The sequence below is a fragment of the Schistocerca piceifrons genome, chromosome 9 (assembly GCF_021461385.2).
Source record: "Schistocerca piceifrons isolate TAMUIC-IGC-003096 chromosome 9, iqSchPice1.1, whole genome shotgun sequence".
NCBI classification, from domain to species: Eukaryota; Metazoa; Arthropoda; class Insecta; order Orthoptera; family Acrididae; genus Schistocerca; species Schistocerca piceifrons.
In genome coordinates this window covers 131,754,927-131,782,727 of record NC_060146.1, presented here as the reverse complement: position 1 = coordinate 131,782,727, position 27,801 = coordinate 131,754,927, and the positions used below count along the sequence as shown (strand labels likewise).

At 43.7% G+C, this 27,801-nt stretch overlaps 1 protein-coding gene across 1 annotated transcript in view; it reads right to left on the bottom strand.

The window, feature by feature from the left end:
- Positions 1 to 27,801, bottom strand: part of LOC124717069 (secretory phospholipase A2 receptor-like) — a 111,916-nt gene that overhangs the window by 46,469 nt on the left and 37,646 nt on the right. The window contains exon 3 of the mRNA XM_047243752.1: positions 10,907 to 10,937. Coding sequence (XP_047099708.1) covers positions 10,907 to 10,937 — 31 coding nt within the window. The remainder of the gene's footprint in view (positions 1 to 10,906; positions 10,938 to 27,801) is intronic.

Here is a 27,801-nt window from a genome sequence, read left to right as displayed (position 1 = left end):
TACATTACGAAACTTCCTCGCAGATTAAAACTGTGTGCCCGACCGAGACTCGAACTCGGGACCTTTGCCTTTCGCGGGCAAGTGCTCTACCATCTGAGGTACCGAAGGACGACTCACGCCCGGTCCTCACAGCTTTACTTCTGCCAGAATCTCGTCTCCTACCTTCCAAACTTTACAGAAGCTCTCCTGCGAACCTTGCAGAACTAGCACTCCTGAAAGAAAGGATATTGCGGAGACATGACTTAGCCACACCCTGAGGGATGTTTCGAGAATGAGAATCCCCCAGGCTGTGGCTAAGTCATGTCTCCGCAATATCCTTTCTTTCAGGAGTGCTAGTTCTGCAAGGTCGCAGGAGAGCTTCTGTAAAGTTTGGAAGGTAGGAGACGAGATACTGGCAGAAGTAAAGCTGTGAGGACCTGCCGTGAGTCGTGCTTCGGTAGCTCAGATGGTAGAGCACTTGCACGCGAAAGGCAAAGGTCCCGAGTTCGAGTCTCGGTCGGGCACACAGTTTTAATCTGCCAGGAAGTTTCATATCAGCGCACACTCCGCTGCAGAGTGAAAATCTCATTCTGGACCTTACATTATGTTAGTTCGTCCAGTCTTAGAATATTATTCGTCTGTATTTGACCCTTACCAGTTGGGTCTCAATCAAGAGATTGAGAAGGTCCAAAGAAGAGCGGCAAGATACGTGACTGGTACATTTAGCCATCGCGAGAGCGTTACAGATCTCATTGAAAGTTTGAAGTGGGACACACTTGTAGATAGACGGCGTTCTAAGCGTAAGGCGCTGCTCACTAAATTCCGAAGTCCAATCTTCGCCGAGGATGTAGAGGATATATTATTACCACCAACTTTCGAATCGCCCAATGATCACCATTGAAAGATAAGGGAAATTAGAGCTCGTACTGAGGCGTTCATAGTTCTTCCCTCACGCGATCCGAGAGTGGAACAGACGGGGGGAAATATGAGTTTGGGGCGAATTGTGCCCTCCGCCACACACCGCTTGGCGGCTAGCGGAGTATATATGTAGATGTACAGATGAAACAGTCCGCTAGGGCGGTGAGGCGGCCGAGATGGAAGCTAGCGGCGAGGCGTGCAGTGTGCCGGCAGTTGACGTCTGGTACAGGTTCGGCAGGTAAGTCACCGTCTGTGAACGTTGCACAGATACCAGTGAGAGACACACAGGCGGGTTCCTGGACTGCGAGCCGCTATTACCTTGGTTGCGGCCCGCTGCAAAGCTCTGGACGTGTGGGACGCGTGCGAGGGAAGGAGCGGGGTGTGCGCCTCAGTGACCGACGGTCGTGGATTCCGGCGGCGGACCGCCGCCGTGTGGAACTTGTGTGTCGCCTGCACGCTGTCCTCCCTGTGTCGTTGTACGGACATGTCTGGTGAGCTTCCGATTTGGTTTATCGAATGCGAGTGAGCCGAACATCGGCGGTACCCATAACTGTAATTGCCATTCAAAAACGGTTCAACTGGTCCTAAGCGGTATGGGACTTAACATCTGTGTTCATCAGAGATCTCAGAACTGCTTAAACCTTGTAGTGTTAGCAGTTAGCCAACACTACGCACACTACTTCGTTGAGGATGCCGATATGCACGCGTCAACTCACGCAGGCTGGCGTGAGGTCTGAAACAGGATACGTAATGAATGCTACAAAGAAAAGTACGTAGCTGCTGGAATACTTAACTTTAATCCATCCTTGTTGTACATCGCTCTTGACGATACAAGTGAGACTGTGTAGATAAATGCAATGTAATGCTAATGGCGCCTTGCTAGGTCGTAGCCATTGACTTAGCTGAAGGCTATTCTAACTATCGGCTCGGCCAAGGAGCGAGGCTTCGTCAGTGTAGTCGCTAGCAAAGTCGTCCGTACAACTGGGGCGAGTGCTAGTCCGTCTCTCGAGACATGCCGTGTGGTGGCGCTCGGTTTGCGATCACTGACAGTGGCGACACGCGGGTCCGACATGTACTAATGGACCGCGGCCGATTTAAAGCTACCACCTAGCAAGTGTGGTGTCTGGCGGTGACACCACAAACCTAACTAACCTAAGGACATCACACACATCCATGTCCGAGGCAAGATTCGAACCTGCGACCGTAGCAGCAGCGCGGTTCCGAATTACCATTTCCTGTACCACTACTGTGAGGTTCCCGTTCGTTTCCACATCAGACTGTCTTTAGGCAGGAAATTTTCGCGTGTGCTCCTATAAAACTACTGAACTTGTTTCTTTAAGACTCCAATCTGGCTCTTATTTGCGAAGTTCGGTCTCAGCTTCCTAGTTGGCTACTGTATGAAGTCGGATTTTTGGCGGCACGCATTTATATATTAAGTGGGCTCATTTCATGTTCCACGCCATGCATGTGCTATTACTAGAGTGCACAATTCCATTTATTGTCTCATTTGGTGTTTAAAATGGTTCAAATGGCTCTGAGCACTATGGGACTCAACTGCTGTGATCATTAGTCCCCTAGAACTTAGAACTACTTAAACCTAACTAACCTAAGGACATCACACACACCCATGCCCGAGGCAGGATTCGAACCTGCGACCGTAGTAGCAGCGCGGCTCCGAACTGGAGCGCCTAGAACCGCACGGCCACCACGGCCGGCCATTTGGTGTTTAGACTTCCAAGTTTGACTGTTTTCGTATTGGTTGTAAGGGTGCGGTCTCTTTTGCTTAATTATCACGTCTCTCTCAGTGAGGACTTCGTTTTGCGTTTGTTACTACTATCTTATACTGTAGTGCTATTCCAAAGGTTATGTTAGTCAGTGACGCATGCTCCGGCTCGTGTTTGTGCCGTTGATAGGTTGACGTCGTGTATTCGGATTGTAACCTCTCGTTTTCTTAGTCCGTTCACTGGCGCCACTGAGCTGCGCGTGGCTCGTGTTCCCGCCATCATGTATTTTACACCGTTTTTAACGTACCTCCACCTCACAACGTTAATTTAAATTATGGTGTCACTGAGTTGCTGCTTTGCCTGACCGTGAGCGGTGCTAGCAGCGCGTATCAATATATCCCCCTCGTACGTCCTTGCTCGACTGCTGTTACTTCCCAGTCGTTGTCTGTCGTTAGCGAGTTCAGGCCGCCAGTTTGGGCTGCCAGTCAGTTGGAACGCGTCTGGAGCGCAGTCCGGACCTGCCAGTCGGCGAGTTGCAATGCGGCACTGTGCAGTCGGGTTGGAGCAGCAGGTAGGTCTGCCTCGACGTGGCTCGCCCGACCATTGCCGCCACGCATCACTTGAACCGGGCCACGGTCTTGGTGGATCGTCGGTCGGTCGTCCTACCGGACGACCCGTTTTGGCTCGCCGATCGTTCATGAGTGGGCTGTGTATGTGTGTGTACATCGACTCCCGATTTGTCTTCATGTGTGCTTAGTTACTGTTGGGTGTCGTTCAGGTGGCAAAATGGTTCAAATGGCTCTGAGCACTATGGGACTTAACAGCTGTGGTCATCAGTCCCCTAGAACTTAGAACTACTTAAACCTAACTAACCTAAGGACATCACACACATCCATGCCCGAGGCAGGATTCGAACCTGCGACCGTAGCAGTTGCATGGTTCCGGACTGCGCGCCTAGAACCGCGAGATCACCGCGGCCGGCTCGTTCAGGTCTTCGTGCAAGTGTTGCCAGGTTGTGTACGTAGTTGGTGTTATTTTCACTGACCACTATTTTAGATGTTGTCGCCATTCCGAGGGGAGTCGGTCGGTTGCTGCGGACCAGGGAACTTATCTCCTTGCGGTGGGGGTCCGTTGGCGGTCCCTGAGTGTGTGTGGAGCTGTCCGATCGCTACGAGCTTCGTGGTACACCGACCCAGGATTCAAAGCTGAGTAGTGGTTTCAACTACCCAAGCCACGTCCATTCATGTTGTGTGTTTCGTTTCGGTGATTCGCTGTTGCAAAGCTTTTCCTGTGAGCAACACCGAGTGTTTGTAGTGGTGAAATCGAGCCGCCATGCGGTGGAGTTAACTATATTGGTTCACTACAATTCGAGTGCACCAGCGGAATTTTCTGCCTTGTGGCTGTTAGTGTTCTGGTTACCTGCCCTGGCCACTGACGTAAATTCAGGCAGTGTTCCTTTTTGGTGAAGTTAACTATATTACCTTATTTCAGATTCAAGTGTACCAGCAGAATTTTCTGACTTGTGGCCGTTAGTGTTCCGGTTCCCTGCCCTCGCCACTAACGTAATTTCAGGCAGCGTCCTTTCCTCACCTGTTGTTGCTGTCCAACATGGTGTGTAGTTTTGACAGCTTAATACATATTTAATTGTGGAGAATTATGTCCGCAAGAGTTTGGTCTTTGAGTTTTTATGTACCGATCCGTGGCGAGGAAGTCGTTCGGTCGGTGGGTTTGTCTCTTGGTTGGGTTACCAACGGATCAAGTATAGTTGGGCCCACTACCTGTCTCACCTAAGTGTTTCGAGGGCAGCTCCCCCCCCCCCCCCCCCTCCCTCCTCCCCGGAGGCGCCTGAGTGCCGTTGTCTGTACTGTCCTTTTCATAGGTGTTTAATGGTCTGTTGGCAATCCATTATAGCCAATGTCTTAAAAGAAACTTTTTTATTGTGTTTTATGCAAATCAATTTATGTAAATCAATTGTGGGCCTTCAGCCACACAAAGCCTTATTCTCAAAATTTGCCCTTAAGCGAAAACATTGCGGCCTTCTGCCTTAAAAGATTATGCTAATATATTTTAAAATTTTGATTGGTTGTTTCGGAGAAGGAGACCAGACAGCGAGGTCATCGGTCTCATCGGATTAGGGAAGGACGGGGAAGGAAGTCGGCCGTGCCCTTTGAAAGGAACCATCCCGGCATTTGCCTGGAGCGATTTAGGGAAATCACGGAAAACCTAAATCAGGATGGCCGGACGCGGGATTGAACCGTCGTCCCCCTGAATGCGAGTCCAGTGTCTAACCACTGCGCCACCTCGCTCGGTTTAAAATTTTGAAATTCAATTGTGGGCCTCAGCTGTTTATATTGCACCTTGCATTTGTTTTTTCTGTCTACTTTTGCCTTAAGGCTTTCAGTCTAGCTGTGATATATTATTTTGTTTGTAATTTTTAACTGCGTATCTTCAGTCACTTGAAATTTATCTTGTTGGTTTTTAAGAGGTCTTGTTTGGAGTCCTTCAGCCGTGAAAGAATTAGAGTTTGAAACTCGTAGCTGAAAAAGTTCGGCTATGTGCCGCTTTGGTTGTAAATGTGTTATTGAATTGCAATAAATTACAATTCTGAAGTGAAACTGACCGATATCTTTTTGACCCTTTCCAAAACCTAATCACCTGTTCCGCCCAGCGGGTGTAGTGGGCGTATCAGCCACTACGTTTGCTCGCTTTGTCTGTCCGTGAGTGGCAGCAGTGGCGTTTATCGATAGCGAGTAGTGTGGTACTGTCTTTGGAGCGACCTCTAGTATTTCCGGGTCGTCGTGTGTCGGAGTTCAGTTGAGTTGGGGCGGAGCAGCAGCGAGTTCCGCACAGCGCCAGTACTCGCCGGGACAGCTGACGATACACGCACTGTCCGATGGAAGGATGTGGTCGCGACAGTTCACGACCTCGTCGAGGTCCGGATTCAGCGAATTTAAGTTGAATGGATCGTTATATTCGAGTAGTGCAACCTTCACTGGTGTGTGTGTCCATCCGTCAAAGTGACATGGAATAAGCTGTCAGTCGACGATTCATACTGGGACCTTTCCGTGCCTGAGTTGAGCGGGAACGACCGTTGGTTGGTCGTTCGGTCGGCCGTCTCAGCGGACGACGTGTATTTGGTATTCCGACCGCTTCTGCGTTCTCTGTGTTAGTGTCGACGTGTAATTCGTCCTTGTTGCTCCACAGTAACTGGTTTTAGTATTGTTTGAGCTGTTTGCGGAATTGCTTTCGCGGATCCGTGTGTATCTAGTGTGGTTTTGAATGAGTAATAATTTTAACGCTGTCTGTGTACAGGATTCGAGGAGGCAACTTGTTGTCGTTACCTCGGATTACTCTTCCGTTTGTACAAGTTCTCTTGTATAATGTTTGTCATTTTACGATGTCAAGAGTGTAGTCCGCCAGTCTGCCTGGCATGGGTTATTCCATCGTTGTTTTGGGCATCGGACGTTAGGTAGATTTTGCGAGAGTGTTGGTCTTGCGTTTAAACTATGACTGGTTTGAGCTGCCATCCTGTTAAGTGAGTATAACACCGGGCTGACTGTCTCGTCTTACCTACGTTTGGGGGACTTTCCCAGGTCGACCCTTGGAGCACTGTCTGTGGATCACTCCCTTCTCATTTGGTCAGATTGTCTTAATTTTTAAAAAAAATTATATTTTGTTTAAATTGCTCCTATTGAGGTCTTCATTCGACAAGTGATTTGAATCTGTTCTTAATAAGGCCTTCAGCCATCAGCGTAGCTTGTGCTACACTCAGTATTTTATGATTGTTTTAAAATTTATTTTATTATTTTCAACGTGTAATTGCCTTCCTGATTTGTAATTCAGGCCTTCAGCCGTTAATTGTTTGTGCTATTCCTTGTGGCATTCAGCCGACAAATAATTGAATTCTTTCTTAATAAGGCCTTCAGCTGTTAGTGTAGTTTGTGTTACACTCAATTCCTTTAACATGATTGTTGAAAATTGTTACCGTAAATAAAGTGTGTGTGTTTACTGTGCAACCAACGGTAACTGAGTAAGGCCCCGTCCACACCTTTTCCTGCTTTCTTTAAGTCCCAAGTTTGAGTCAGGCGTTCGTTAGGCTACGGAACGCGTCTGCTTGGGGTTTAGCGCTCCGCTCCGCGTGCCTGTTGCTTGTTTACCCCTCGTCCACGTGGTGCGACTTTCGTACAGTTTGTGGTTGGGAGTCGAACTTCCTGCTCAGTAACCGTATTTGCAACTGTGTGTACATTTTTACCCCTTAATGTTTCTTTGATTTACCAGCCAGGGTAGCCGAGAGCGCTAATGCGCTGCTCCGTGGACTCGGGTAGGCTCGCCGGCCCCGGATCGAATCCGCCCGGCGGATTAACGACGACGGCCGGTGTGCCGGCCAGCCTGGGTGTGGTTTTTAGACGGTTTTCCACATCCTGCTAGGTGAATACCGGGCTGGTTCCCATTACACGGCTCGCAGACATTTGAAACTTTCACACTATTTCACGATTTACACTAGACGCAGACAGCTGGGGTACACTAATTCCGTCCCGGGGGGTTTGCAGTGGCGGAAGGAAGGGCATCTGGCCACCCCTTAAAATTAACCATGCCAACTCCGTTCTTAACCCTGCCGACTCTGCGCACAATGCAGGATAAAGGCAGTAGCAAAAGAAGAAGAAGAAAAAAGAATGTTTTTTTGATTTGAATCCGTTAACTCATTGGAAAATTATTTACTTGTTTTTCTTTTTGCTGTAATTTTGATTGTCTTGTTGCTGTCCCGCTTCCTGTACTAAATTCTGTGTTCCTCTGTTAGTTAGGCTACCATCTGCGTCTCTTTTGGTAGGTCCTGGGTGAAATCAGCCTGTCTGATAGCGCAGTTGCAGCGTCCGAGAGTCGTGCCAAGCCCGCTCCCGACCGATCGGCCAGCCGGCTGCAGGTGGTCCCGCACCACTTAATCTTCCCGAGCCCACCACGTCTTGCCAAGACAGTGTTGTATAGCTCGTCGATGTATTTATTCGTTTCTTAATCGCTGCATGCTTACTGCAGCTCTCCTTTTAATTCTTTTAATTACTAGCTCATGTAAATTGTTGAAGCGTTACTGGTTAATTTGCCAATTGACTAATTACTAGATTTATTTACTTAAATGTTTATATGCAGGTGTGGCCCAGCCATCTGAATGGTTCTTAAATTTACTCCTCGTGTGCGCTATTGGTGTTTGAACTGGCCAAACACAAGGGGATTACGATCTGCTAGTTTCGTGAAGATTCTCACTGTCCATTTGCACCAGTCACGACGCAATACTTAACATTAAATTTTTCTGGTTATTTCTCCCGCGTGCCTTGCGCACCTCCGCTATCCGGCGGTATAGTAATTTTCTTATATGTTGCTTATTTGGGAAGTATACTTCTATTTTGGATTGTAAATCTTAAAGTTATTTTAGGAAAAGAATTTTTAGCTCTTTTACTGTACTGATAAAGTTCTTATTGTATTTAATCTGTTTGCTGTTAACTAATCTGGTACAGTTTTATGATTGTAAATCACTTTGTTTCTTAGAAGTCAATAACACTGGATGTGTTTTTCCAATAGACGTTTAATAAATCTACCTTGATGTGTTCCGCTAAAATAAAGAGAAAGTCCACGACACGAGTCTCTCTTTGGCCCTGTCCTTCCTACCAGACAGCCTGACACGGGTACTGCGTACCAGTACTCTAGTATTTTGTCAATCAAAGTTTTCCGGACTACAGTGTTCTGGTATTACAGTTGTCATACCAAATTGTAGTAAGTGCATGGCGCTATCGAAATAAACTATACATTCCTTGTTGCAAAATACTCCGAATTTTACCCTCTACAATCTCCCAAATTTTTAAAACTTCGTTCTGTACCACCGACTTCTCTATCTCATGTAATGTTCCAAGCGAAGATATGAATGTGTTTTATTCACTAGACAGGCAGTATGGAATAAAGACGCTTTAAACTTACACTCATACCTAATGCAGCTGTGAACTTGGGACTTAGGCTTTACGAAGTGGCGACGCTTTCCTGAGAGCAAAGTAGACAAGAAGACAAGAATTACACTGAAAAACCAAAGAAACTGGTAAACCTGCCTAATATCGTGCAGGGTCCCAGCGAGCACGCGGAAGTGCCACAACAAGACGTGGCATGGCCTACACTAATGTCTGAAATAGTGCTGGAGGAAACTGACACCACGAATCCTGCAGGGTTCAAAAATGGTTCAAATGGCTCCGAGCACTATGGGACTTAACATCTGAGGTCATCAGTCACCTAGATTTAGAACTACTTAAACCTAACTAAACTAAGGACATCACACACATCCATGCCCGAGGCAGGATTCGAACCTGCGACCGCAGCAGCCGCGTGGTTCCAGACTCAAGTGCCTAGAATCGCTCGGCCACCGCGGCCGGCAATCCTGCAGGGCTGTCTATGAATTCGTGGAAATCTCTTCTGCACAGCATGTTGCAAGGCATCCCAGATAATCTCAATAAAAGTTCATGTCTGGGGAGCTCGGTGGCCAGCAGAAGTGATTAAACTCAGAAGAGTGTTCCTGGAGCCACTCCGTTGTAATTCTGGGCGTGTGGGATGTCGCACTGTCCTTCTGGAATTGCCCATGTCCGTCGGAATGCACAATGGACATGAACGGGCTGAGGTGATTAAACAGGAGGCTTACGTACTTATCACCTGTCTGAGACATATCTCGGGTCCCATATCACTCCAAATGTACAAGCCCCACACTATTACAGAGCCTCCACGAGCTTGAACAGTCCCCTATTGACATGCAAGGTCTATGATTCATGAGGTTGTCTCCATAACCGTAAACATCCATCCGCTTGATAAAATTTGAAACGAGACTCGTCCGACCAGGAAACATGTTTCCAGCCATCAACAGTCCAATGTCGGTGTTGTGTCATGCAGTCGCCTTCGGAACCGAAAGTCCATATCAATGATGATGATGGTGTTTGGTTTGTGGGGCGCTCAACTGCCCGGTCATCAGCGCCCGTGCAAAGTCCCAATTTTTACGCAGTCCAATGATGATAATGATGAAATGATGAGGAGTTTTCCGGACTACAGTATTACACCCAGTCTCCAGGTCATATCGATGATGTTTCGTCGAATGGTTTGCGCGCTGACGCTTGTTCATGGCCCAGCTTTGAAATCTGCAGCATCGGTTACTGCTGATACAATGGCAGCTTATCAAGATTTAAGTGCGTTTGAACGTGGTGTTTTAGTCGACGCACGAGCGATGCGATACAGCATCTCCGAGGTAGCGATGCATTGGGGAAATTCCCGTACGACCATTTCACGAGTGTACAGTGAATATCTGGAATCTGGTAAAACATCAGATCTCCGACATCGCTGCGGCCGGAAAAAGATCCAGCAAGACTGGGACCATCGACGACTGAAGCGAATCGTTCAACGTGACGGAATTGCAACCCTTCCGCAAATTGCTGCAGATTTCAGTTCTGGACCATCAACAAGTGTCAGCGTGAGAACTATTCAGTGGAACATCATCGATATGGGATTTCGGAGCCAAATGCCTACTCGTGTACCCTTGATGACGGCAGGACACAAAGCTTTACGCCCGTCAACACCGTCAACACTGTTGATGACTGAAAACATGTTACCTTGTCGGAAGAGTTTCGTTTCAATTTGAATCGAGTGGATGGACGTGTACGGGCACGGAAACAACCTCATAAATCCATAGACCCTGCATGTCAGAAGAGGACTGTTAAAGCTGGTGGGGCGTGTGCGGTTGGAGTGATATGGGACACCTGATACGTCCAGATAAGAGTCTAACAGATGACACCTACGTAAGCATCCTGTCTGACCATCTGCATCCATTCATGTCCATTGTGCTTTTCGGCAGTCTTGGGCAATTCCAGTAGGACAATGACACAGAAAACACGTCCAGAATTGCTACAGGAACACTCTTCCGAGTTTAAACACTTCCGTCGGCCACCCAAACTCCCCAGGCATGAACATTATTGATCATGTCTGGGATGCCTTGCAACGTGCTATTAAGTAGATATCTCCACCCCCGCGTACTTTTACGAATTCATGGAGAACCCTTCAGGATTCATTGTGTCAGTGCCCTCCAACACTACTTCAGACATTAGTGGAGTCCATGCCATGTCTTGTTGCGGCACTTCTGCCTGCTTGCGGGGGCCCTACACGATATTAAGCAGGTGTACAAATTTCTTTGGCTCTTCACCATATATATGGATGTATATTTCTTTTATATATCTGTTTATGTATATTTCTATTAATTTCTATTAATTACTCACCTCTGTTGCAAGAAACCCCCGAGCTCCCGCCCTGCAAAATTACAAAAACAGTTACTTTTAATATGGTTCGTTTTAAATTAAACGGAGTTACATAGCCAAGTCCTGTAAACATAGAGCGGTTTAAATTCATATCATATACTTAAAAGCCAGAGTAGGCTCAGTTCTGTATAAGAACCACGGACTGTAAGCGCTCGAATAAAAATGCAAGATAATGTATCCTAGACTTCCTTGTCCGCCCTGTAGTACATGTGTGATAATTCCCAGGTCACCGTGCTTATAGCAGTTAAAACTAACTGTAACGATATGGAACGCCAACCACTATACCTAAACATGGAGCACGGTGCGGTGTGTCAGTGGAAAGAAAGACGTATACAGTGTGATACATACACTATGTGATCAAAAGTATCCGGACACCCCTAAAAACATACGTTTTTCATACTAGGTGCATTGTGCTGACACCTACTGCCAGGTACTCCACATCAGCGACCTGAGTAGTCATTAGACATCGTGAGAGAGCAGAACGGGGAGCTCCACGGAACTCAAGAACTTCGAACGTGGTCAGCTGATAGGGTGTCACTTGTGTCATACGTCTGTACGCGTCCACGCTGCTCAACATCCCTAGGTCCACAGTTTCCGATGTGATACTGAAGTGGAAACGTGAAGGGACACGTACAGCACAAAAGCGTACAGGTCGACCTCGTCTGTTAACTGACAGACACCGCCGGCAGTTGAAGAGGATCGTAATGAGTAATAGGCAGACATATATGCAGATCATCACACAGGAATTCCAAATTGCATCAGGATCCACTGCAAGTACTATGACAGTTTGGTGGAAAGTGAGAAAACTTGAATTTAATGGTCGAGCAGCTGCTCATAAGCCACACATCACGCCGGTAAATGCCAAACGACGCCTCGCTTGGTGTAAGAAGCGTAAACATTGGACGATTGAACAGTGGAAAAACGTTGTGTGGAGTGATGAATCACGGTAAACAATGTGGAGATCCGATGGCGTTTTATGCCCAGTGAACGTCATCTGCCAGCGTGTGTAGTGCCAACAGTAAAATTCGGAGGCGGTGGTGGTGTTATGGTGTGGTCGTGTTTTTCATGGTGGAGGGTTGGACGCCTTGTTGTTTTGCGTGAGAGTATCACAGCACAGGCCTACATTGATGTTTTAAGGAAGTTCTTGCTTCTTATTGTTGAAGATTAATTCGGGGATGGCGATTTCATCTTTCAACACGATCGAGCACCTGTTTATAATGTACAGACTGTGGCGGAGTGGTTGCACGACAGTAACATCCCTGTAATGGACTGGCCTGCACAGAGTCCTGACCTATATCCTATAGAAGACATTTGGGATGTTTCGGAGCGCCGATTTCGTGGCAGGCCTCTCCGACCGTCATCGATACTTCTCCTCAGTGCAGCACTCCGTCAAGAATGGGCTGCCATTCCATAAGAAACCTCCCAGCACCTGACTGAACGTATGCCTGCTACAGTGGAAGGCTAAGGATGGGTCATACCAAATTGAATTCCAGCTTTACCTATGGAGGGCGCCACAAAGTTTTAAGTCATTTTCAGCCAGGTGTCCGGATACTTTTGATCACATAGTGTAAATGGGGTACGTTCAGTTTGTCTCTTCGCCTTAGACATTGCTACATATGGTTTCAGAGACCACAGGAGTAATAATTATCATAGTTACAACGGCTTACTATCGCTCATACAGCCAACAGATGCGAGAAATTACAATACATTACTTTTCGCGTTTTCCCTGCCGTACAGGAAAACTCGGGGGCTGGAGAAGAGGGATTATTTTCTGTGGGAACCCATCAACTCAAGCTAAAGTTTTCCGAGCATAAAAACGTGCAGTACGAATTATTTGTGGTGTGAACTCAAGAACGTCCTGCAGAAGGCTGTTTGAGAAACTTTGCGTACTATCTACTGCTTCCCAATATGTTTATCCCTTAATTAAATTTGTCATTAAAATATATCTCTTTTCCTAACTAACAGCTCACCTCATGGAATCAATACTAGAAATCAAAATAACTTTCACAAAGGTGTAAAGTTACTTACTTTGGTTCAAAAAGGCGTCCAATATTCAGCAATACACATTTTAAATGATATGCCAACAGTCATAACAAGTTTAATAATAAAGTTCACTTTCAGAAGAGGCTAAAGGATTTATCGCGGCCAGCTGCTTCTATTCCAGTGATGAATTTCTTAGCAGACCCGACTGATGTGTGTATGTTTTTAATAATATCGCATAATGCGAACATTGCGTACAATCTGACTTCTGTAGAAATTTTTTGCAGTGATGTGATCATTGTAAATAGGTGCCTTAAAATACTTTTTATTTTAGTTTCGTCATTTGATGATGCGTGGCTACAATACCCCGAGAATTATCATATGCGCCTAAGTATAATGAAGAGTTATTATTTGGTGATACGTTTTATATGCTTTTAAATGTAAATATGCTTAAGATTTCTTTGAGTGTTTCCACATGTACAAGGGCAATTTCATTTGGGATCTGTGAAAGTTACATTATCATATCTGTTCGGTTCTTTTTTTTTTTTCTTACAAAGAATTATTGTGTGTTCTTGGTTTCAACATGTTCCACATCCCAGAAGTAGTTGTTACTGTGGATCAATTGGAACGAAAAGTACATCTAATCAAATCTAATCTAATCTTCCAGTTCATAGTAATTCCTACAGCCTTCAAAATGTACGCTGCGATTTCAGAACCTTCCTGTATGCCGTTAACATTAGTCTTTGTTTTGAATTATCAGATACTAGGGAAGACTTTATAACGAGTCACCCTCTGTGATAAACCTTTTGCATTTCCTTTATGTTTTCGTCTTCCTTAAAGGCAAAGAGACAAGATGAAGCGGTAGCCCATCATAGAGCCTATGCCTACCGTCATGTATTTTTTGACTTTCAGTTGTTAATAAACAGAGGATTTTTTCTGGTACCGGTAGGAGGAAGGAGGGATTCGCGCTCAGCTAGTGAAAGAGTGAGAAGCACGTCAATTTTTTAGCGAGTAATTGTAGACCGCCATTTTGGGGTCGCTATGAATAAGTGAGGAGTGTGGATTTTATATGTGCACCGTTTAGAAAAATACAGTATTGTTTTATTAACAGAAAGGTCGTGTGAGTTGTTATTTCAAATAGTGCAATAATTACAACCACTGAAGCCCACCTGTGTACTTTGGAAAATTACGAAGATCCGATAAGCTTAATAGGAACACGGTCAAGACTTCAAAGGTGAACGCGGCGACCAAACATAGTATTATAAAGAATGGTAAGCACAAATCTACAGTGGAGAAAGAAACTACTCCGCCCTGCAAAATAATATGAACTAATACGGACTTATTTCCAGGCACAGCTCAGCTTATTGTGCTTGTCATTCACGCCGAAAAATTAATCTCATTAATTCAATACATTTTAAGAAGCCACGCATTTTATTATCATCTATTTCATTATTTTATTATACTATAAAGTGGCGACCGCGCCACAACGGAAATCCGTACAATCGGTCTACCTACCAGCCACAGAGTGGCCGAGGGTCGTACGAAACTAAATATCAGCCGTATAGGTACGGTAATGGCAGAGACAATAGAAACTCGAGGGAAAACTTCGACAATGGGCGACAAGGAAATGCAAATTACCAGGAACGGAATATGCAACACAGGGATCCGAGAGATAACAGGCAGCCCGTACAGTCAAATCGAAACAACCGGGACACGAACTGGCGAGCACGCGAACATACAGTAAACATAGTAGAAGTGACGGCAGAAAATGAAACAATACCTTTACCGGCCCTAGGAAATAATAATCGAGCGTGACTAGAGGAAGAAGGTAATGAACTGTCAGTGTGCCACAGTACTAATATGAGAGACTTAAACACTAAAGCGAACAGGAACGGAAAGGAGGAAGCAGACACTGAAACAAACCTACACATACAGCATATCCGGAATCTATTTTTAAGGTATGATAAGGGCGCAGAAATGAAAGAAGACTTGTTTATCGAAGAGAAAGAAACAACACGCAAGGCAAGTGAAATTATTCAAGCAATAATAAAGGTAAAGGTGGGAAACATAGATGTACTAGTTGTTTTGGATACTGGCGCGTCGACAAGCCTGATGTCTGTCTACTAGCTTGTTCAAAGAGATAGCGAGGGAAGTAAATGTTCCCACACTACCTGTAGAGAACTGTAAGATCGTAACGGCGACGGGAAGTAAATCTAAAGTTATAAAATTACAGGCCAGCATACCCATTAGCATATGTGGCGTAATTTTGCAGTGTACTTTCTTGTTGGTAGACAAACTTATAGTGAACTGTATGCTTGGTATGGAGGTGTTCAGAAGATATGGGATAAAAATAGATATTGGCAGCGGGGAATGCCAGTTTCATGTAGGGGAGCGCACGCTGACTATGGACTTAATAAGAACTACAATGACAAATCAGGTTAGGCCGATACCAGACATTAATGTTAAATTTGTCTACCCTCAACCCATAGTGGTAAAGGAGATGGAACTTGATGACTCTGGTAGGGAGATCCTCGATGAGCAAATAGTAGACAGTAAAATAAATAAATCCACTTGTCTTAACAATGAACAGCGAAGTGAACTGACAAAATTACTCTTCAAATATCATAACATTTTTCGTAAACAACCTAGTGTTATTAAGGGATATGAATATAAAATGGAAGTATACCCGCATGAAACTTATTGTAGAACGTCTTATGGCACCCCTTGGGCAAAGAAAGAGGCAGTAAGAGAGGAAATAGAGCGCATGATTAGTTGGAGGGTTATTGAAACATCGCACTCACCTTACTGCAGTCCGATTCTCGCAGTTGGTAAAACTGACGGAACGGTGCGGTTGGTGTTAGACGCGAGGGAAATAAACAAAATCATCGTTCCTCTAAGAACAAGGCCAGAGAATCTAGAAGAGCAGTTATTAAAGTTCCATGGCGTTAAGTATTTAACATCCCTTGATTTGAAAGCTTCGTACTGGCAAATTTTATTACATGAAGAGAGTAGAAAGTATACAGCTTTCATAAATGCCGGGAGGAGCTACCAATTTAGGGTGCTGCCTTTCGGATTAAATGTGAGCGCTGGTGTCTTTATTGAAGCATTAGACAGGGTTCTTGGACCGGAACTGCTTAGCCAGGTTACACTCTACGTTGATGATTTATTAATTGCAACTCAAACATGGGATGAACATGTAAGTATTTTGGAAAGGATTTTGCAAAAAATTGATGAATACAATGTCACAGTTAACTTTAAAAAGTCTGAATTCGGAAAGGAAAAAGTAAAATTCTTAGGGCATATTATTTCACCAGTAGGAATTCTACCTGACCCCAGTAAACTAGATGCGATACGGAATTTCCCAACACCCTATACTAAGAAACAATTAAAAGGTTTTCTAGGTATGGCCTCGTTTTTCAGGAAGTTCCTGCCACAACAATTATTGAACAGTAGTTCACTATTAAACTTACTGCGTAAAAACCACAGTTGGTTGTGGACTAAAGAATGTGAAAATGATTTTCAGCAGATTAAGCAGGCGCTGATTAACGCGCCTATCCTGAAACACCCAAATATGGAATTGGATTTTTGTTTAAGCACCGATGCTAGTTATCAGGGGCTCGGTGCGTGCCTGTTTCAAATAATAACAAAGGATGGCAAGGAAGAAGTCAATGTAATCAGTTTTGCCAGTAGAACCCTCACAGAATGTGAAAGATCTTATTCCGTAACTGAGCTAGAAGCATTAGCAGTAGTTTGGGCGTTTCGTAAATTTCAATATTACCTTTGGGGAAAACATACCAAAGTTTACTGTGATCATCAAGCCTTGTCTTTTCTTCTGACGTGCAAGTTGTTACATAAGAGAATAGCGAGGTGGTGCCTGTATGTCCAAGAGTTTGATTTTGAGATAGTGTACATAAAAGGGGAACATAATGTTTTGGCAGATGCACTATCACGGTTACCTCAAGGTCTTACCGATTTCCACGAGTTAGAGGAACAAACATCAGACTTCAAGGTCCTTTTAATAGAGGATGGAACTTTTAAACCATATTATATTAAAATGTGCAAAAACATGCAACGTTTACAGGAAGAAGACCCGAGATGGAGCAAGGTAAGGAAAAAATTGCAAGCTAGAACACACGAACGTTTAGAGCAGTATTACATTATACATAATGGCGTCCTCTTTCACAGGAGAGATCGACGAATGGATAGGTGGTGTGTGTGCATACCTCAGGAATACGTGGAAAACTTAATTCAACACACGCACCGCACATGGGGGCACTATGGAGTGCTGAAGTGTGCCGCCAAAATTTCTACGTATTGTTATTTCCCTAATATGAGGCGACGTATAGAGCAAGTAATCAGACGCTGTGCGGTGTGTCAAAAGGTCAAACATCAGAATAGGACCAGTCTTAACGCACTAAACCCAATCATACCAAAGCAACCAAGAGATCTTGTATCTATTGACGCCGCAGGTCCTTATCCCCAAGCCCGCGGCGGAGTTAAATACATCGTAGCCCTGTATGATGTTTTTAGTAAGTATCTCCAGCTGTACGCAGTCAAAACAGTTAGGTCAGGGCCAATTATAAGGCGAATTCTGGAAGACTACATACCACGCATCGGGAAACCACAGGCAGTCCTAACTGATAACGCCTCAAATTTTACATGTGACCAATGGAAATCATTTTTAAAATCACAAAACATACGTCATATTTTAGTATCCAAGTTCCACCCGGAAGCAAGTCCCGTCGAACGGTGCTTCCGTGAATTTAATAGGTTTATCCGCACATATATACCACAGAACCAAAGGAAATGGATAGAATACCTGGGTCCGTTTCAGCACATAGTAAATCACCTACCACACACATCCACAGGGCACACACCGGCCGAACTAATGTTTGAAAAGATGGGGCTAGATGAATGGGCAAAACCGATACCTAAATTAAGGCACAAAGACGTAATCTTAGAAGAGAAAGTACGGCGAGCGCTAATAACATTGGAAGAGCAAGCTCAGATAAGGAAAGGAATTTACGACAGGAAATTGAAAAACGTAACAGAATTCCAGATTGGACAGGAAGTACTACTAAGAACGCATCCGAAATCATCGAAATTAAAGGCATTGAATAGAAAATGGCAACTGTTATATGTTGGTCCGTATATCATTGTTGACAAGCCACATCCGGGGTGCTACTTGATAGGAAATATAAAAAATGGTAAAATAAAAGGCATGTATCCACATAAAGATTTGCGGAAATTTATTAAATGAAAATTCAAATCTCATTCTGTCCTTATCTGTTGCATCAGTAAAACGCAAGAAGGTAGGAGGTTTGTCGCTCTTTGACGAATAAACCGACTGGCGCTCGGTTCCTCTCCAGCTAGGGGGTACAATATTTATATTTCCGGTGCCCTCTCCCTCTTCTACTATCCTGCTTAATCAATAAGGAATGTTCAATCTTCTTTTACTATCTAACATGCAGAGAGTGAGATTCAGCCTAGTGAAAATAAACTTTTCTTGTATTTTGATATTGTACTTTCTTAAGATTTAATTCACAGCGCGCGAGCTTTAAGCGAGAGGCAAGAGCGATGGGGTATACTGAGCCGTGCTGCCGCGCTTAAAGCAGAGCGTACTTCAACAATTATATACGGAGCGGCTTAACAGCTGATCGTAGGGGCCAAGTAGGCAAAAAGCAAGGTTGAGTTCAGTGTCCCCTGTACGATGCGCAAAGACACACTGCGCACCGCGACGGAAACCATTCTAGAATTTAAGCGAATCGGCATCCACACCGCCTAACCAGCTGGACAAAATAGGAGCAATAGGAAATAGAGTACCTATCAGCTAGTTACTCTGATGTAGATGAGCAACACAAACTAAACGAACAGAGACATTTATTCCTAAGTCGGTGACTATACTGTAAAGAGCATTAATGTTAAGAGTAAATCATTAGTTTAAGCATATGCAGCTTTAAGAAAATGAGCACATGGACGCAAGTAAGCTATAAGGAGAGTAGAATACGCTAAATTTGTGAACTCAACATATTCTATTGAATGTACATAGCTAGGAATAAGTATAAGTATTCGAAGTAGAAGAGAATATATACAGGAAATGACCTATCAGACTATATACAACAGGACTAAGACAAGTTGAAAAAGGGAGTAACAACATGTACACTTGAAAGAACGCGATTAGCACATAACTTAAGAACTAAGCGACTTACATACAACACATACGCGAGCGACGATGTGAAAGGTAGAATGAGACATAAACATAGAAAAATGCGTGTGACTGAGACGTGCGTGTGGCTGAGACATAAACTATAAAATAACATATCGTAGAACTACACTTCTTTACAGACAACATTAGAAGGAGTGAGCTTAATGTACAGGGAGAATACATATCCACAAATTTGTTATTACAGAGCTCACCTATGTTAGTTGCTATTAATTACACGATACCTTATAGTATAAGCAGCAAAATAAAGCTGTAAACGTGAATTGAACAACACGCAGGAGATAAGCAACGTAAATACAAACACCAACTAATACGCACACAACGTAATTGCATGAACTTAAAACAAAAGAACTGAGGTAAGTACTGTATGTTTACAAAAGCGATATGGAGAAATAAATGAAATTTCACTGCTGGATAATATTTTGAAGTAGAGAGAGTGAAAGGTTTTATTAGATTCGATTGAAGGTATTAATTAGTTAATCTACGTTTGTGGTGACTTACCGTGCATGGAGTGAATCTAGGAAGAGAATGAAAGTGTATTAGAGTAATACGAGTTTATTTATATTTGTGGAAAGAAATAAATAGTGCGGTGGTTCTAGTGTGACAACCCGGTAGGTAGTACATGAGTATAAATGGCGATTTACGTGGAATATTTTTAATGAATAATTATATGGGTATACGGCGACGAATATGAAGATTAATGTTACAAGGGTACCTAGGAAAGGGCCACGAAGCTGACGTAAGAAAGAATACACTATATAGTTTTAAGTCTTAGAATGAATGGTTGTATGAGTGGGGAAAGCAAAGTATGATGATGCATGTATGGTAAGTAATTATGAAAACGAACATCACGAAGAAGCAGTGAGTAGTATAGGAGAAACAGTGAAGTCGATAGTAACAATGGTACATGATAAACATTTAAAACACACCGCAGCACAGTGATTTGCTACACAGACATCAGAATGTAAAACCACCCAGTATGAAAAATATTTCCTTAGCGACTAACTGTTACAGCTCGAGAAACTATAAGGTTAATATAAATGAAAATATGATACACGATTCGTATGAGGAATGAACACAAAATGCAGTGAAACAATATTTTCTACACTGAGTTCTTGCACGCAGAAGCGAAAGCATCATTTTAGCACTTGCGCGTTCTTATCTATCGGTAATGAATTATGAGTGGAGCAACACATGACAAAAATACGGTAAAATTATCGGTCACACGTCACAAAGGTAAACATGTACATGTCGTCGAATCAATAAGGCAGAAATATGGCTTGAAATATATATTCACGAATGTGGAATATTACGACGATTAACAATCAGTGATGAAGTCAGGTTTGTCAAGGGATAAAACATTCCCCACACTCGCTCACAAACGAGCATTTGTAAATATTATACATAGTATGAAGATTTATCAAATGCCAAGGATAGAATAAGTACACTAACGACGCACTACAAATAGCAATCCTAGAAGTAGCTTGATCTCTGAAGCAGACCTTAGCAAATCCTGTTTTCCATGTAGTGAGTGGTGCTGGAACGTATTTTCTATGTGTATTTTTGATGCTAAAAAGACGCAGAAGGTTGGACCTGCAAGTCAAGAGAAAAACAAAAATTCAGAACAAATGAGAGATTCCTTCTAATTTACTTATTAGTGTGTAAGATGGATGATGCCTAACATGGAACCCATATAGGAAATGTGAATGTGACTTGTAAATTTATGTGTCAACTTTGCTATTGTCAATGTCGATGTCTATGAAAATATGTATGTAGTATTGGATGTAAAAACGCGCAGGAGGTCGGTCCTGCAAGACAATAACAAGAAAGAGCAAACATTCAGAACAAATGCAAGATTCCTTCTAATATACTTATTGCTGTGTCAGATGCTGCTTAACATAGAGTCCATATACGAAATGTGAATGTGAATTGGACATTTATTTGCCAACTATATAATTGTTAATGTCGATGTCCATATAAAATGTATGTATGTACTCTTTTCTTCTTTTCTATGTGTATTTGTGGACGTAAAAACGCGCAGGAGGTCGGTCCTGCAAGACAAGAATAGAAAATGAGAATGTTCAGGATAAATGAAAGATACTTCCTGATTTACGTATTAGTGTGTAAGAGGGTGCATGTCATGGAGTCCGTATATGAAATGTGGATGTGAATTGTAAATTTATGTGTCAACTCTATTATTGTCAATGTTTATGTCTATGTATGTACTATTATCAATTTTATGTGAGATTTTATAGTTGAAGAAGAACAACTTATGTATGTATGTGAAGTGCAACGCGACGGACGAGTAAAATACTCGCACGTGTGAAGTGATACAAAAATATTAAGGCGTAATAATATTGAAAATAACGGCTCGGCCGTAATATGAGTAAACGCTGCAGTCTAGCAAAGTGAATACAGAGAGTGTGATGCGTGTGCGACGGAGATATCAGAGGAAATCAGTATGACCACGAGTTGAGGTGTGAGAACCGCTAACTATAATGCACGACGGAAGATAATGCCGTATCCTGCAGTGCGGCTCTTACCTTCAATGTCACTGGCCGAAATCCTCGCCCAGGCGCGAGATGAGGTATTGGTGTTCTTCGGTTGAGCGTTGGAGCTGAATCCGTCGTATCCAGTATCCGGACTGGAGGGCAAATACAACACCGACTTCACGAGCCTGGAGCGACATTACAGTGTGGGCGCGGGCAGTGCTGCTGCTCACGTGGCGTTTGCGTCACTTAGTAGGGTGCGTTAAACAATGAGCTGCTGCTGGCCGTAAGTGCAGCGAACAATGAGATAACGTGTGTCGAAAGGGCTGCTTATCAGAATGGCTAATAAACCAAACACCAAGGAGAAAAACAATTATTAAAATATGGTGAAAGGACAATGTAAGAAATCTAACATTTTCCTCCTGATAATACTACTTAATAAATGTAAGGAGAAATAAGAGACTACGACGTTAGCACGCCATGGACGTGCGATATGTAATATGAATATATGTGAATGTAATTACGTGATATAAGTATATGTGAATGTATTTATATGTATGAATTTGTAATGGCCAAGAAAATGAGCTTTTTAGATATATTTGTAGTAACATAAGGGTATTAAAACTCCATTGACGTGCACCAAGTGACTGAACTATGAGCCCCAAGGTTAATAAGACTACTGTATACTGTCTCCCTAAATAAAGAGACTTATTTCCGACAGTATACAGTAGGGGGGCATTTGTGATAAACCTTTTGCATTTCCTTTATGTTTTCGTCTTCCTTAAAGGCAAAGAGACAAGATGAAGCGGTAGCCCATCATAGAGCCTATGCCTACCGTCATGTATTTTTTGACTTTCAGTTGTTAATAAACAGAGGATTTTTTCTGGTACCGGTAGGAGGAAGGAGGGATTCGCGCTCAGCTAGTGAAAGAGTGAGAAGCACGTCAATTTTTTAGCGAGTAATTGTAGACCGCCATTTTGGGGTCGCTATGAATAAGTGAGGAGTGTGGATTTTATATGTGCACCGTTTAGAAAAATACAGTATTGTTTTATTAACAGAAAGGTCGTGTGAGTTGTTATTTCAAATAGTGCAATAATTACAACCACTGAAGCCCACCTGTGTACTTTGGAAAATTACGAAGATCCGATAAGCTTAATAGGAACACGGTCAAGACTTCAAAGGTGAACGCGGCGACCAAACATAGTATTATAAAGAATGGTAAGCACAAATCTACAGTGGAGAAAGAAACTACTCCGCCCTGCAAAATAATATGAACTAATACGGACTTATTTCCAGGCACAGCTCAGCTTATTGTGCTTGTCATTCACGCCGAAAAATTAATCTCATTAATTCAATACATTTTAAGAAGCCACGCATTTTATTATCATCTATTTCATTATTTTATTATACTATACCTCCTCTAACACTACCTTTTTTATAGAAATAACCGATACCATGTATACCATCGATTCTTGCATAGGTTAAAATTATCTCAGCTGTTTCACTAAAACAATTCATATGATTTTGTATACGATATATTATACTTCAGGCCAAAATGTATAAGAAGAAATTAATGTGTTAGAATCGATATGTCCTAACAATTTAAATTACTCTTCTTTTAAAAATATTTAAAATTACGAAATTTCTGGCACATTTAAAATTCGTATTATTAATTGTACAATCTAACGCTAATTATTAAATATATTTGCGGAGTCAGTTATAAAATAACGTTACATCTTGGTGACGATTCTTCTGTTGTCAAGAAAGTTTCTAAGCTCTTTTGATTTGTAAGCTCTTTGGAAATTGCGAGTCACGCAGAATGTAAGTAGTAGTGCGCATGCCTCAGATGGAAGTAGACGTTTTTATAAGTTTGTCTCCAACAATGCAATCATTGGGTTTTTTGACTGTGGAAATTATAAAGTCGGTGTGATTTAGAAGAATGGGATACATTAAAAAGATATTCATAGCAACAGGCAACTCTTCATCAGTTATTTCGTGTTCAACAACCCGCAACGTTAAATGAAAATCATCAGCAGCAAGAATGTACTCCTAGACATAAGATTTTGAGCCAGCAGCAGCAGCAGCAACAACAACGAGATAGTCAAGATAAATAAAAAAGTTCTTCTTTTGTAATCTTACTCTTCTCAAACTTTTCAAAATTTGAGCAAAGAGGGGAACTTTAATGGTGATGTGTGGGAGAGTTAGATTACAACTTTCTTTCTCTCTTGTAATCGTTGGAGACTTACGATACTGTTACCACAAGAGTAAGACAAAATTTCAATCCATAGTTAACGAAAGTTTCTGCTTGTTGCGTGTATCTCAAAATAAATGTGGTTTACTCTCGCTGTCTGATTTTGACAAATGCCAGATATGGCTGATCCGAAAAGCACAGTGAGCGATGTTGCCCGACCAATCAGTACTTTTAATTCAGCAGCAGAAGGAATTTTATCACCGCTGTTTGGTCAGGGACGGATTAAACGTGGTGTGGCAGTCTCAGAACGTCAGCATGTCTGATCCTGTGAATTAAATGGTCAGTTATAATTACTACCGCGTCACTAGTAAAGCGTGATATTAATCCGATACCGTCCTAAAATTCAGGATGAGAATTAAATTTTTATTTTACTGCTTAATGCTACAGAAGGATGTTGAAAATTAGGTGGACTGATAAGATAAGCGCCAACGCCCTTGTCGCAGTGGTAACACCGATTCCCGTCAGATGACCGAAGTTAAGCGCTGTCCGGCTGGGCTAGCATTTGGATGGGTCTGCTGCACGCTGTTGGCAAGTGGAATGCTCTCAGCACTTGTGAGCAAAACTGAGGAGCTACTTGATTGAGAAGTAGAGACTCTGGTGTCATAAACTGACATACGGCCGGGAGAGCGGTGTGCTGACCACATGCCCCTCCATGGCCGCACCCAGTGACGCCTGCGGGCTGAGGATGACACGGCAGTCGGTCGGTACCGTTGGGCCTTCCAAGGCAGAATCGTCGAAAAAACGTATATACAGGGTGGTCCATTGATCGTACCGGACCAAATATCTCACGAAATAAGCGTCAAACGAAAAAACTGCAAAGAACGAAACTTGTCTAGCTTGAAGGGGGAAACCAGATGGTGCTATGGTTGGCCCGCTAGGTGGCGCTGCCATAGGTCAAACAGATATCAACTGCGTTTTTTAAAAATAGGAACCCCCATTTTTATTACATATTCGTGTAGTACGCAAAGAAATATGAATGTTTTAGTTGGACCACTTTTTTCGCTTTGTGATACATGGCGCTCTAATAGTCGCAAACATACGACTCACAATTTTAGATGAACAGTTGGTAACAGGTAGGTTTTTAAATTAAAATACAGAACATAGGTACGTTTGAACATTTTATTTCGGTTGTTCCAATGTGATACATGTACCTTTGTGAACTTATCATTTCTGAGAATGCATGCTGTTTCAGCGTGATTACCTGTAAATGCCACATTAATGCAATAAATGTTCAAAATGATGTCCGTCAACTTCAATTCATTTGGCAATACGTGTAACGACATTCCTCTCAACAGCGAGTAGTTCGCTCTCTTTAATGTTCGCACATGCATTGACAAGGCGTTGTCGGTGGATTACGATAGCAAATATCCTTCAACTTTCCCCACAGAAAGAAATCCGGGGACGTCAGATCCGGTGAACGTGCGGGCCATGCTATGGTGCTTCGACGACCAAGCCATCTGTCACGAAATATGCTATTCAATACCGCTTCAACCGCACGCGAGCTATGTGCCGGACATCCATCATGTTGGAAGTACATCTCCATTCTGTCATGCAGTGAAACATCTTGTAGTAACATCGGTAGAACATTACGTAGGAAATCAGCATACATTGCACCATTTGGATTGCCATCGATAAAATGGGGGCCAATTATCCTTCCTCCCATAATGCCGCACCATACATTAACACGCCAAGGTCGCTGATGTTCCACTTGTTGTAGCCATCGTGGATTTTCCGTTGCCCAATAGTGCATATTCTGCCGGTTTACGTTACCACTGTTGATTCAAAATGGCTCTGAGCACTACGGGACTTTACAGCTGAGGTCATCAGTCCCCTAGAACTTAGAACTACTTAAACCTAACTAACCTAAGGACATGACACACATCCATGCCCGAGGCAGGATTCGAACCTGCGACCGTAGCAGTCGCGCGGTTCCAGACTGAGGCGCCTAGAACCGCTCGGTCACCGCAGCCGGCCCAAGGGCTCTAAAATGCACCCTTAAAAGCTACGAGAACTTTCTCTTAACACCTTGGTATTTTAAGGTTGCTCTCTATACATGCCTTGGCTGTCATAGGGATATAATATTTTGTAAATCTTTCTTAAAAACACAAATGAATCAAAGACATTTGCTGCCAGTCGGCACTGATTTTTAGCAATGGGGCAAGTCTGAAAAGCTATGCCGGGCAGGGATTCGGACCCAGGTCTTCGGCTTATTAGTCATTTGGATACAGTGGCGAACACAATCGAACGGACTACTCTAGCTCGCCTCCCGTCAGACCGAAATTCTCGACTTGTACCACACACGCTATTGGTGTAGTCTCACAGCTCATTATCCTCATTACTCGCGGCATCTAGCCTATTCCAGTAAGAGTCAATAAAATTCTGGGTTTGAGGCCGCATTGTCAACTATAAAATTCCGACGTTTCGGCGACTATTGCAAGACGCCTTCCTCAGGGTGTATTGCTGACTGCTGAATGAGCAATAGTTTGGTCACTTATATGGAGTAGTGCTGTCATTGGATATAACGGTGGGGAGGAAGGATATTAGGTGTTCTTTTATTACTCTTCGCATTGCGTGTTGTCATTGGCGGACATAGGCGTTTCCCACTGGAGTTTCCTTTATTGCTGGCCATTGGTGGAAATCGGCGAATAGGAGACTGAGCGGCGACTGCAGCGTAGCGTTGTTTACTAACTGCCTAGTATCGTCCAGGGCGCGTCAGCGCTCTGTGTACCCTCCTCCGCTGTGGCCTACCGCGCGCCTGTTTTTAGTTTGAGGAGGAAGATTAGACAGGCTATAGAAACAGCCAAGCGACCCGACAACATGAACATGCACTCATGCTCATAAATTAAGGATAACTGCATAATGTGGTGCCACACAACGTGGCACTAAAAACTGGCGCTAATAGCATAGGCAGATAGGGGACACACAGGACACAGATCTGTAAGTCCACGGTATTGGTGATAAGTTGAGAAAACCGTCCCGAAACACATGCGCTACAAAACGCCACTGTTTCCTGCGCGTGTACCCCGACATCAATATGGCTCTGAGCACTATGCGACTTAACTTCTGAGGTCATCAGTCGCCAATACCTTAGAATTAATTAAACCTAAGTAACCTAAGGACATCACACACATCCATGCCCGAGGCAGGATTCGAACCTGCGACCGTAGCGGTCGCTCGGTTCCAGACTGTAGCGCCTAGAACCGCACGGCCACTCCGGCTGGCGTACCCCGACGTCAATATGGCATATAATCACCATGCACACATACACAGGCCGCACAGCGGGTCGGCATTCTCTGGATCAGGTGATCGAGCAGCTGCTGGGGTATAGCCTCCCATTCTTGCACCAGTGCCTGTCGGAGCTTCTGAAGTGTCGCAGGGGTTTGAAGATGTGCAGCGATACGTCGACCGAGAGCATCCCAGACGTGCTCGATAGGGTTTATGTCTGGAGAACAGGCAGGCCACTCCATTCGCCTGATATCTTCTGTTTCAAGGTACTCCTCCACGATGGCAGCTCGGTGGGGCCGCGCGTTGTCATCCACCAGGAAGAAGGTGGGACCCACTGCACCCCTGAAAAATCGGACATACTGGTGCAAAATGACGTCCCGATACACCTGACCTGTTACAGTTCCTCTGTCAAAGACATGCAGGGGTGTAAGTGCACCAATCATAATCCAACCCCACACCATCAAACCACGACCTCCATACAGGTCCCTTTCAAGGACATGTAGGGGTTGGTTTCTGGTTCCTGGTTCACGCTAGATGAAAACCCGGCGAGAATCACTGTTCAGGCTATACCTGGACTCGTCCGTGAACATAACCTGGGACCACTGTTCCAATGACCATGTGCTGTGTTCTTGACACCAAGCTTTACGGGCTTTCCTGCGACCAGGAACACACCTTGCAGGTCTCCGGC